The 13,772-nt window shown below is 41.0% G+C and overlaps 1 protein-coding gene across 1 annotated transcript in view; it reads left to right on the forward strand.

Annotated features, from left to right (window-relative positions):
* The window catches only part of LOC126262569 (TIMELESS-interacting protein), a 60,741-nt gene that overhangs the window by 28,113 nt on the left and 18,856 nt on the right, over window positions 1-13,772 (forward strand). The window contains exons 3-4 of the mRNA XM_049959274.1: window positions 2,798-2,900; window positions 4,402-4,600. Coding sequence (XP_049815231.1) covers window positions 2,798-2,900; window positions 4,402-4,600 — 302 coding nt within the window. The remainder of the gene's footprint in view (window positions 1-2,797; window positions 2,901-4,401; window positions 4,601-13,772) is intronic.

Below are 13,772 nucleotides of genomic sequence, written 5' to 3' on the forward strand. Positions count from 1 at the left end.
GACGACTGGAGATGCTGGTGTGGCAGACAGCCGTTCTCGAAGGAGCATGATCACCCGATGTCTTTGTCTGACCTGCCATCTAGAACGACCCGGCCGCCATCGGACCTCGACTTGGATGACGATTTTGGAGAAGATTATATTGTAGTGCATGATGCTCCTTCATGTCACTCCGGGCCGACGAGAGGGCACAAAGGATGATGGCCAGCATGCTGCAGCGCCCAGATGGCGAGTGGCGCAAACAACCAATCTCCGCAGCACCAAATGGCACCAAAAAGACACCCAAGGCCCAAGAAGAAGACACAGCTTGCTGTCTCCAACTACCGGCAACAGAAGACGCGCTATACCATACGAAAGCATAGCAGGCGCAACATGGACTACCGTCAAGCCTTGGTGGGCTGCCAGACCCAGGACGACACCTTCCGTGCCGCCCACAGCTACTGCTAACTGCTACAGCGCGCTAACAGACGAGGAGAAGTCGGAGCAAGCAACAGCACCCAAGCAGATGGAGACCACGGCCACTGGCCACTCAGCAGAAGATTAGGCACCACTGCCGGATGGTCGCAGCGACAGCCGCCGCCCATAGTCTTTGAAGTGGCCAAAGACTATAAAGGCTTCCTGCAGCTTGTGAAGCAGTGGACGAGTGCACACTTCATGGTGCAAGCTGCAGCAGGAATCCTCGTGTGACTGCAAGTCACGAATACGGAGGACTTCATCAAGGTGACAAGCGAGGTGTCAAACCAGGACATTCACTGGTACACGCATGCCGCCGTACCTGTAAGACTACTGAAAATCATCGTGAAGGGCACCCCGAGGCGGCGGAACCTGAACTCCAAAGGGACGAACTGGCGCAGCTTGACTCCAGCATGCGCAACATGACGTGAGTCAAGTCCCACGTTACGCACAAGGAGTCGCTTTCTCTGCTGGTGATTGCCACCGACACCCCAGAGAACAGGCTGCTCTACCAGCTGCAGTGAGTGGCTAACATGAAGGTCACCATTGAAAATCTCAAGTAGGAGAGGGGCTTGGTGCAGTGCTTCTGCTGCCAGGGGATGGGCCACATGGCTCGCTACGGCTTCTTGCACGAGGTGTGCGTGAATTGCACAGGCACCCATGCAAACAGAAACTGTCTGCTTCCGAGGACACACACTCCCAAATGTGCAAACTATGGCGGACCACATGTGGCGAGTTACCTCGGCTGTGAAGTAATCAAAGCCGCAGTTGCTTGCCAATGTGAGCAAACAACAAAGAAGACTGCTGACCGCGCTCTCGGCTGCCCGTGCACAGCCGGCCAGGAGCCCGGCAAACACGAGGGCGACGCCGGCAGCCGATGCTGTCACCTCCGCCTCAACAGATGGGGGCATCAGAAAAAGACACATTCATGCAGGAAAACATGCTTGAGAGGGCACACCTGAAGACTTATGCTCCGACACTCCTCCCTCCCACCCCCGGGGGAAATCGCGTAAAGAAGACGTCACCTTGTTAAGAGGCGGCAGGAGTGGACACACCCCAGCTGCCGCCCGCAACCGAGCCGAAGCACAGCATCCGCTGTGCAAGAAGACCAGCTATCTGCAGCCGTCTTTGCCTCTCTGCGATAATCGAAAAGGTCTCGCACTTGGCCGAGATGCTGCAGAGAGTTGCACAGTCAGTTCTGACCGCCTTACTGGTGGCCACCCAGCAGCTATTGCAGTAAGGCGCTCCCTATGCCGTCCGCACCGGGAGCAGCGAAGAATGGCCTGTAATGGGCTGCCACAGATTACTGCAACACCGGCAGTATAGAAGAAAATAAATCCTGAGAAGGTCAATAGGAAGACAAAAAGACAAGGAGAAGCAAACACCTCACACTATACCACAGAAGATCTGGAGGCAAAGTACAGACAGCCTACTAGGACTCCGCCTACCCAGGGGTCAGGAAGCCCCTGATGAAGCCCAGTTGTTGTCGTCATCCACCCCCTCTTACTTTTTCAGACATATGGACACCCCTGCAGGATTCATGGCGTCAGTTCCTTCCAGCACTACTTCAGACATTAGTCGAGTCCATGCCACGTTGTGTTGTGTCAGTTCTGTGTGGTCATGGGGACCCTACACAATATTAGGCAGGTGTACCTGTTTCTTTGACTCTTCAGTGTATTTTGTTTATTTAAAGGAAATAAACAATTCCATTTTTCCTAATTCAGAAAAATCCATTTGTCCATTTCCATTCACAGAAGCAGAATTTTTATATTGTTGGTTGCTCAAACATTGGCTGACTGTATCCTCCAGATATAACTAATATGCATTCCAGTGTAAGATGTAGAGGTATATGTAATCCTGAAACTACTGGAGCTGATGATGGACATAGGTTTTGTCATACACTCAGTTTTCTTAGTGCCTTCAGGCTACTGGACAAGTGTACCCAGTGGTGAAAATATTCAGAACTACAAGGTGGTCTTGTCCTCCTGGCCAACAGGAATATCCAGCTGGGATGGTTTGTCTTGTCTTGCAGTGAAGAGGGGAGGAGTTAAGATTTATTAATTGCATTGCTATTAAATAAACACTGGAGTATACAATAGATATCGAATTGAAATATTCCTGCTACTATTTCTTCATTAGTTTCCTAACTCATCTAACTCATAGTGTCTTTGTACTTTGTTTATACTTATTACGGACTTATCAGATAGCAATTTATTAATGGGAATATGTTTGCTGCATCCAAACATGTACTGAGGGAACTTGCATTTTGAATTTTTGTTATGGATCTCAGTTGATCTTATGAATGAAGTATAAAACAATAAATATAAACTGAGCATTTAATTTTCAGAGAATCCTCTGCCAGAGCTTCAAACTGCACCAGAAGGAGTACCAGTTGACCCAAAGAAGAAACGAGTTGTTAAAAATCCACAACCAAAATTAAATCCTGTAAGGTTAGTGTGTTCATTCTATTGTAATGTATTCCAAAGTGTAGATGAAGACAAAATGAGTTGTTAAAAATACACAAGCAAAATTAAATCCTGTAAGGTTAGTGTATTCATTCTACTGTGACATATTAGAAAGTGTAGATGAAGAGAGAGAGAGTAAGATGCAGTTTTTCTAAATTAGAGAGAAATGGCTGTTTACGATATTATTGGCTGATAACCAAAAATATAATGATATAGTTTTTCCCAAATGACACAGCAATGTTCAATTTTTCCTGATAGAATCAGACAATTATCTTGGGCAGTGCGTCAGTGTTCATGCGAAATGGAAGTGGTGGTGTGGGGGGCCAAACCAGAGCTTGTGTTCTCTCAATAAGCGTAAAACACACTATTAGTTTGAGTACCAGGTGGTAGTAGAATCTGTGAACCACATCATATTCCTGGATAAATGGATATGTTGTGGCATTTAGAACTGTTTGATTCCAAACACCTACGACACACTTTGATGTTCTTTTGTTTTCCAGAGCTCGCACTGATATTCTATGAAATGCAAATTCTCTCAGTATTTCAAACTGTGATTGATGTGATGGCTGGCAAGATCTTAATAAATTGAGAGCCAGGCTCTAGGCATTGGTTAAATTGAAACAACTGTGCAAATCAGTTGTCACCAAGCTCTGCCTCTAATATAATCATGAAATGAAATAAGATGAGGCCAGTATCATTGAGCAAACAAAACGTTACTGGTTCAGTAAAATTAATGAGTCTGTCAAAATTAAGACATTAGAAAACTAATAAACAATTGAAATAATGCTTTGGGCTAGCACTTGATTTATTAAAATCTCACAGGCAGTCACATCCTCTAGAACTTGAAAATACCGAGAGGATTAGGATTTGCATTTCACAGGATATCAGCACAAGCACTGAAAGACAAATGAGCATCTAAGGGCATAGTGGATATCAGGAATCCAACTCAAGTATCAGTAGCAGCATGAGGCCAACAACTGTTCGGTACACAGGCAGTGAAAGTACACAGGCAGCATGTACATGTAACCACAAAACTCGTAGCACCTGAAGAAGATGGCTGGGCGAATTGTCAAAATATGGTGCATAATAAGGGGGAAAAAAACTCAACAGAACACCCAAAAGCACACAGTTTAAAGATATTGTTCTTTAGTATTCTCTCTCTTTCCCTCTCCTTTCAATTTCTGATATGACTGCAATTTGGTCTGCATATTCTTTAACATGTAATATCAGGCTATAGTTATTGAGCAGAACCAAAATATGTTTGTGCCATATTTGAGATCATTCATGGATTGAATTGTTACATTTACCTTGATTAAATGCTAAATGATCAGTAAAGTTAGTTAATAGTCTTAAATTATAGCTCTGTTGCAGTGTCTGTCATCTAAGATTGTGCCAATGAATTCATACCAGATTATAATTTCAAGCAAAGTGTTTGCAAGTTCAAATGTTCAAGGATCCTACATTAGTTATTGCATTTTTATTTTAGGCTTATGGGCCCACGTGGGATCGCAGTGCTTGAAGATACATTTAAAGATTTCCAGTTCAGTGGTAAAGGTTTTGAAAAATCAGATTTGAATCAGTTGATGAAACGACTTGAACATTGGGCTCACAGACTGTTTCCAAAATTCACTTTTGACGATTGTCTGCAGAAAATAGAAACTTTAGGCCACAAAAAGGAAGTGAAGGTAGGTAAAGTACTTAAACATTGGAAGTTATTAACAAATTCAAAATAATAATGTAACTGTAGAAAACTATAACTGAAAATATCAAAGGTAAGTACTAATATCTGTAACAGAAACAGCCAATTGTGAAGGTGTGCTTTAGTCAATAACGTGTCATGAGGAAGCTTTAAAAATTTGAATAACTGCTTGACAATTCAACAACTGCGTTGGAGCAGCAATCATGTGGAATGCTGACCTAGAGAAAATATTGTGAAGTTTGTAAAAAAAAAGGGGGGGGGGATTTATGACTGAATAGTAAAATGCGGTATAGGTGTAACCACAAAATAAAGTAAATATTATTGCACATTCAACTGTTGTTGTTGTTGTGGTCTTCAGTCCAAAGACTGGTTTGATGCAGCTCTCCATGCTACTCTATCCTGCTTCATCTACCAGTACCTACTGCAACCTACATCCTTCTGAATCTGCTTAGTGTATTCATCTCTTGGTCTCCCTCTACGATTTTTACCCTCCACGCTGCCCTCCAATAATAAATTGGTGACCCCTTGATGCCTCAGAACATGTCCCTTCTCCCCAATTCTATTCAATAACTCCTCGTTAGTTATCTGATCTACCCATCTAATCTTCAGCATTCTTCTGTAGCACCACATTTCGAAAGCTTCTATTCTCTTCTTGTCCAAACTATTTATCATCCACGTTTCACTTCCATACATGGCTACACTCCATACAAATACTTTCAGAAATGACTTCCTGACACTTAAATCTACACTCGATGTTAACAAATTTCTTCTCTTCAGAAATGCTTTCCTTGCCATTGCCAGTATACATTTTACATCCTCTCTACTTCGACCATCATCAGTTATATTGCTCCCCAAACAGCAAAAATCATCTACTACTTTAAGTGTCTCATTTCCTAATCTAATTCCCTCAGCATCACCTGACTTAATTGAACTACATTTCATTATCCTTGTTTTGCTTTTGTTGATGTTCATCTTATATCCTCCTTTCAAGACACTGTCCATTCTGTTCAACTGCTCTTCCAGGTCCTTTGCTGTCTCTGAGAGAATTACCATGTCACCAGTGAACCTCAAAGTTTTTATTTCTTCTCCATGGTTTTTAATTCCAACTCTGAACTTTTCTTTTGTTTTCTTTACTGCTTGCTCACATTGGGGATAGGCTACAATCCTGTCTCACTCCCTTCCCAACCATTGTTTCCCTTTCATGCACCTCAACCCCTACAATTGCCATCTGGTTTTTGTACAAATTGTAAATAGCTTTTCGCTTCCTATCCGACTATAGGTTTCTTCTTGATTGATATTGGAAAATAGGCTAATAGGGTATTCTTCTAGAAGGAAATGCAACAAACAACATGGTTATGAGAAACCAACAACTAATTATTGGGGCATGGCATGACAGGGCCAGCAAGAGCCTGTGCATGTTACTGTAAAAGACATTTTCCCTCCAGGAGCTGCTAAGTTTCTGCTGTAGGCAATTTCCGTACTGGGGCCACTAGCTTTCTCGTGTAAGCATTTGGAGTGCCGTTCATGGTTGGCAGCCTCTGTTGGGGAGCCTGGAGCTGCTAACCGGCGAGCTACTCAAAAGCAACATGAGGTGTGACAGTGGTGGTGGTTACTACACTCCTTCTGTGGGGGGGGGGGGGGGGGGGGCACAGATGCTGGCTGCTCCATGATGCTCTGGTGGTTGGCACATCCATAGTGGCAGAATCAGTTGTCCTAGGTGTGAACATGTCCCAATCTGCGCAAACTAGCAAGTAGGCCCTGTAGTGATGTGAGTGCAGACATGCATGTCTTCCTTCCCCTGCAGAAAAGCAGACAGATGATCCCAACACCCCATAGGCTGGGGTCATGTCGACATCGGACTTGGCATGAAGGCCATGAGCTGAGTAGCTGCGATGACCAGAGGTAATGTAGGAAGTGCTGGCAGGTGCCAGCATCAGTGTAGGCGGCACTGGCAGCAGTCGGGGAGCTGCCTGTGTTCAGGTAGAAGGCCCCTGTGTGTGCATAATGAAGACCCGTCCCCTAGCCAAATTTGTAAATAATTCATCAGCTCAAGGCAGAAGGTATGTGCCCATAACAGAGTATGCATTTATGCTAACTTTTAAATATCTGTGAAATCAGAGGTCACCCGACATGTTTTTTTTGTAATTTCTAGTGGTAAAGCCCACTCACTTGTTGAAATTGTTTAATCCTTTGGTCGTTCAGCACAGACACTTCAGTAAGGAGCATATTCTGACCTACTGACAATGATGAAATAGAATTAATGTCCATGTCCATTTGTTCGGAGGAAGACTGAGAACAACAAATCGATGCTGTCATTCGTTATCAACAATGTCAATGTCCTCGCATGCATGCATGCATGCAGTGATTTGATGGCCTGCTGTGCGGGAGACCTCAAAAGACGGAGCAGTGTTTAAAAGTTCTTTCTAGATGATTGTGTCATGAACCATGGAGTTGGCATAGGATTCTTTGAAGGTTTCAGCAATAAAGTGACACAACGTAAACTGCAGATTTTCCGCCCAAGTCTGATGCGACTGATTTGCTGCTTGTAGCTCTGGTCAAACTCTGTGCAAGAAACAATGACATGGGTGCACTTGCAGCGATAAGATGATAACAAACTACACATTTCACCAAAGGAGAGTGAGGCAGTTCCTGCAAGGGAGCCAACTGACATAACAACTAGTACATGTGAGGAGGAATCCGTGATAAAAACAAAGCCTTACAAATGTCCTGGTTCGTCACCATAATGCAACAAAGTGTTGGCGGAGCCGTTTTCCATAAGCTTCTCAATCTTCAGCAGAGTTGTAGCATGGCAGAAATAGTGGTGGATGCACTTGAGGACAGTGGAGCTTGAACAGTCAACATAGCTACTAGTTTTTCCAAAATGGCCATAATAAGTTGTTGCTGGTAGAGAAGTGATTGAAGTACTGCCTTCATGGAGAAGTTACACAAAGCAGCTGTCACTGATGTTGAGCACACGAAAGTTCTTCTCATCACCACTTGTGTTCTAACTCCGAACACAGTAAAAAACACTATTGTAAGAAACCAACAAATATTTATTTGGTAATTGACAGTTCAGTACAGTTACGTGACATAACACAAGAGTGGCCGGCAGAAGCCGGTGCATAACCATATAATGGGCATTTGTCCACAAGCTTTCCACTGCAGGCAGTTGGGGTACCATCCAGGGTTGACAGCCTCTCATGAGGTGTGTGGAGCCCACTGAACGATATGCTACAAAAACGTGATGCACGCCACGGCAGTGATGGCGGAGTGTAGTAACGTGCGAGTTACCTACAGATATGAAGGTCACCTTTTAATCTGTTTTAGATACACATCATTTAACTATTTCTCAGGATATTCACCTTTAAAATGGATACACTTTTCATCCCTTTAAACCAGTCCTGGAAACATTTTGTCAACTCTGATGTTGCTACCTCAAAAACATCAAAAGATTCAGCAGCATCTTAAGGTTATGAAAACTGCACTCCACACCCTTTTTGTTTGACATAAGGGTATAAGAAATGTCTTGGGTGAAAAATTAGGTGAATTTGGATAATGAGACATTGATTCTATATTTTTGTTATCCAATAATCAGTTTTTGGTGTGTTATGACAGCTGATACTGTCTTTGTGGAGGCAGATATGACACGTCTTTTGCTTGATTTCATAGATGTCTTGGGGCAAACAAATTATTGCAACCATTCAGCGTGAGCAGTTCTTTGATCCAAGCAGTAATCCATTGCAACAACAGAAACAAATTATTTCTTTGTGGGAAGCTCTTTGGGAATGAATCAGTTGCATTGGTTTCTGTTCATTTTGGAACACCTACATAGTTGATGAATGCTGAGTTTGCAGCTCATATGAATGTATCAGAGATTAGTCTCGTGTTACGGTGATGCTATATGGATTTTGAATTTCACAGCTCAAACTTTTTGAGCATTTCCTAACACTAATCAACGCAAGCCTGTTTCTCAGATTAGTTCAAATTGTGGAGAATAGGTCAGGAACAAATCTTTTTCAAAGCTAAATGTTTGAGGAAAATTATGTGTATGGCCAGCTTTGATATGCCTAAGGAAGGAACGATCTCAGAGTAATACATCTGAAATACTCTTCATTCACATTGCTCACAGAATGTCTTTTTTAAACAACAAACGATTTTTAATTGACCTTGTTGAAATTCTTCACAGGTGAAAGCATGACAGTGATGAAATTGTGCAAACTAATTTTTAAGTCTTTTCTAAAAATGATGTTTGATTTTTCTCTACACTTGTTTCAAATGCTCATTGTAAACAATCTGCATTGTCAGTTTTGCAGTGGCACTTGTTTTGATAACAACAAATAAAAACTTTAAAGCAGTAGAATTGTTACATACCAATAGTGCCACATAGTGTTACTTTGTGAAAACATAAGAGGCATAGTGTAACATAACATTTTATTGAAGTTATGTGTTGCACAGTATATTTAGGACCAGGACTGCAGAAGAAAATGTGTTTAATGTAGGTGGGAAAGTGGGACATGTGTGTTGAACATGGTGTGTGTGTGTGTGTGTGTGTGTGTGTGTGTGTGTGTGTGCATGTTGGTGGAATGACACTGGGCGTGGCATTGCTACTGGGCGTGGCATTGCTACTGGGCGGGGCTACACTGGTGGCGGCTTGTGTTTTGCCCAGTTGCTGTTAATATTTTCTCTGTGCAGCAGATCACTACCAGTTAGTAATTTTTTTCCTAATAAGTTTCAGTGCACAAAGATGTTGCTTTTGGCAATGAGGTCAACAGTGAAGATTACTTGGTGCAGTAGTCATTAGTAATACTGCATCTGAGAAATGAGTATTAAATAACTTGGTAACAATAATGATGCAGAATAAAATGCGAGCCCATGACCCAGAGGGTCGATGATTCTGGTAACTATTGGCTGTTTGAAAGTCATAGGTTCCACATCATAACTTGCTGGCTAGCTGCAGTTATGTCGGCAGTGCGTGAAACACCAGTGTCAGCCACTGCTGTGGCAACTTTGTTACAGAGATAGATACCGCAAATGCTAGCCTTGGACAGCACATCTGGGTATCTCATTAGGTGAAACAAGAGATAAATAAAAAATAATCAACTTGCAGATAATTTTATCTGGTTTACAAGAGGAGTTGCATATTGAATTAAACTGACAGTGTGATCTTGTAAGAAATTAGGTTTTATAATAGTCTAAGGAGGTAGGTCAGAATGGAAAACAAATGAAACCATTAAAATTAATTGAATAAAAGTTTACAGGAACAAATGAAACTTCCTGGCAGATTAAAACTGTGTGCCCGACCGAGACTCGAACTCAGGACCTTTGCCTTTCGCGGGCAATTGCTCTACCATCTGAACACTTGCCCACAAAAGGCAAAGGTCCCGAGTTCGAGTCTCGGTCGGGCACACAGTTTTAATCTGCCAGGAAGTTTCATATCAGCGCACACTCCGCTGCAGAGTGAAAATCTCATTCTGGAAATGAACAAATCTTAGACAGGCGGCTATGGTTAAACGTGTCAGAGCAGGGTGGGTAATGATTCGGATATAACAACTTCATCAGGCTCAACTTTCACAGCTGTTTAGGAGCGGGTAAATTAATTAATTAATTACTCAATAGATACAAGGAACGATAGATTTATCGGTCAGTACACCACGGTTCACAGTTTGTTAGGAAAAACGGAAGGGTAAGTATAAAAGCTTTGGGAGGAACTTAATAAAACCAAAGAGGAGTTAAGTAAATTGAAATTTAATGAACTGCAACTACTGGAAGAATTTAATTTAGGTGTTTATTTACACTCGGGGGCTGGGAGGTGGTTACAGTATTTCATCTAGAGGGCTTTAGAAGTATTACTAGTGCAATGTCCCTCCCATGTGGCCTTGTGTAGTATTGCATGAACTTTTATTTAGTTAATAAGAGTATACAATGTGGCCTTGTGTAGTATTGCATGAACTTTTATTTAGTTAATAAGAGTATACAAGGATTGTCTTTACACTGATATTAAATTATATATTTATCTGAGGCACTACAGCCATGTTTTTTTCATTTATTTGGTTTGTAATGGAAAGAGGAATCCAATATAATAAAAAAAACAGTAGGGCCAGATTGAATTAAATGACTAGTGTTAAGAGCCTCTCACCCAAGCTCAAATCTTAAATGACAGAATAAGACGACTCTTATAAAGTAGTGGGAATACCACACCCAAAAGCAGTATTCCTTGTAGACCCACTGACTGGAAAGGAAAAGCCTTCTGCAGTGTTGACACCATGAAGAAGTACGTCACATAAAAATGAAGTACTAGGGTAGGCGAACCACTGTCCATCACATTCTGAGATATTTTCTCATACTCTACAGATGTTGCAAGTGTCTTTAACCCTTTCACTGCTACAGATGTTCTCTCTGCATCTGTGATCAGGGCGGATTTTGTTATGGCTGTACTGTTCACCAAATACCGATGACTGTGCTGACGAGATGGCATCTGGCTGATATGAAAAACTTATCATCTGATTTTTCGAAAACTATTAGTTAAAAAAAATTGATTTTTTCACATCTTACTGTCTGATAATCTTCACTCAATAAAGAATTGAATTTCTTTTCGTTATCCATCATACTTATTTGTTGCATCAAAAGAAGTAAAATATTGGCACAAATTTTTAAAGATTTTGCAGAGGTAAAAATGCATTTTGTAAACTTTGTGTATGGTTGTTTTTTAGCTCTTTGCAATGAATGAAATGTAGATGAGATATCAAAATTTTATTTAAAATTGAGAGCAGAATGATATCTCATTCCCTTCTTGATTTATTGGACCTTATATCTAACAGACAGGTGCATGTGACCTGCCCATTCACATCCTAGCGCGTCGTGAATCGTGGTCATAACAATTGTCATATCTCACAAACGATTCATGATATTGGAACAAGGTTTTTTTGCAAGTGATAGCACACTCTTAATCTGCAATACTTTCTCCCAATCCAACATGCATCTGTGCACTTATATAAAGCTTCGAGATTGAAAAATCTTGGAAGAGACGGTGTGTTTAAGTACATAAAAGAATTCATCGTATTGCAAAGCAGTGCCACCTTTTTTATTGGATATGTGTCGAGAGAAGATTGGAAGTTTTTTGTATACCAACTGCAGTTACTGCAGCAGTATCTTACCCACTATTCAAAACCAAATAGTACACTTACTGTTAAAGTCCAGGGGAGGCTTACAACAAACTGCTGACACACAATAACCCAAAGAAATGCCGAAGAAATCGGGTCACAAGTCTCAAAAATGATGTTGTGAAGTAAAAAGAAAATTTATTTCAAATGTGATGGAGATATGAAGCTGACATGGAATTACAATGAAGTTATTGCCCAAAACTACAGTGGAATTGATAATATCTCAATTTTTCTGAAGAATACTTTATCTTTAACCTGGAATAAAGATGATTTCAGGAAATATCACCATCCAGTATCCTGTTTGCATCTGTTGAACATATTTTCTTTAGTGTGTCACAGTGGCAAATCTTTGAAAACCAAATAAGCTTTCTGATGAGATGTTTGGAAAAAAAGAGTTGATCTAAAAATGTATTTAAAATCAATAAAAAGTACATTTGTTTAATAAATGATAAACAATTGAAGCAGTAAATCTTATTGGATATCAAATTTACCTATTATGCATAATACTTTTTATTTACTGATGATGAATAAACGTTTTTATCCAAGTAAATGTAACTGTATTCTCTATTTGTCATTCAAATAAATTATGCGCATGGGAACTGTGTCATGCATGTGCACACTGCACATTTGCAGACTTGTATGTGAGTGAGTACAGCAAGCACAAGGTGTACACATCGCTGTAAACAAGCGCTCACTCAGATATGCCATTTGGCAAAGGAGCATCAATGGTCTTCGACAACACCTGTCACCCTGTGCAAAGTGTATTTGCTCTCTCTCTCTCTCTGTCACACACACACACACACACACACACACACACACACACACACACAGCCATGTGCAGACCACTTTTGCCTGAGGTATGTGCCTGCAGTGCTCTGATATATGGTTGAGTTTTCTCATGTTGAAAATAGCCTGACAGTGGAAGAATGAATGGCTGAATATACCTGTGAAGCCATGTACATGGCTGTGTCATTCCTCCATTTGGTCACTCAGTCAGGATGCAGTGATCGGGATGGGATATAGATGTATAGTACACTTGACAAACAGTGGCAGGACACATCACCATGCAATTCTTCTGGCATATGACCCTCTATACATTTTTTTAGGTGAATTGTTTTGCATGTGGATAAGAGTTTAAGAATTGAATTACTAAAATTTTCCATACAAATGTGCGCAAGTTAAAATATGATGAAGAGTCTCATCTCCTTTGTGGTCAGCTTTTCTTCTGCTGGAAAGTGAAGGTTGATGCCCTGTACTGGCTCTCTCAAAGGTTGCCTTCACTGCACGGTTTCAGAGTATAATGGCCATTTTCCAAGGCCACATTATTGCTAGTAAAAAATCCTCACATATACACATGTAGTTTCTGATCAGTTCCAGATATAGTCCGCATCACATAGAATTGCGCTTCTGCTCATAGAGGCAAAAGCGGTAAAAAAGTGTGGAGAGTTGAAAGCTGTGCACGCGCAGCAGCAGAGAGTGTGCAAACTAAGTCTATGTTGCCAAATTGGATTGCTGCGGACAATAGTCAGGCTCATTTGCCTAGGGTACATCGTATTATACGTTCAAAGAGGAATTAGTAAATATTCCTATGAGAGGAATAGTAAATATTAAAACCAAGTTTGATCAATTGCCATGAGAGAAACATTAATTCATGTCCTGTGGACGTTTGCTTCCACTGCATCATAGATTTACTCTGCGTGGCGTCGGGAGGCAAGAACAGCTGACACAGTTTTGAGAAAACGTTAAGTACAATTTTTCTCAAAATGATGATTTTCTAATGACAAGATCATTGAAACTGCTTGCAATAATTATCATTTATTGAAGTTTGAACTGCATTATAAATAAAATGTAATACACAATTCATAACTTCAAACAAACCGAAATCATTATATTTGCTTGAGAACTGCTTCTACTCAATAGAAATTTTAAAAATATTCAAGGTTTGTGTGTGTGTGTGTGTGTTTGACTATAGTTAAGTGTAATCACTGTGCGTAAAAA

This window comes from Schistocerca nitens, chromosome 6, assembly GCF_023898315.1.
Source record: "Schistocerca nitens isolate TAMUIC-IGC-003100 chromosome 6, iqSchNite1.1, whole genome shotgun sequence".
NCBI lineage: Eukaryota > Metazoa > Arthropoda > Insecta > Orthoptera > Acrididae > Schistocerca > Schistocerca nitens.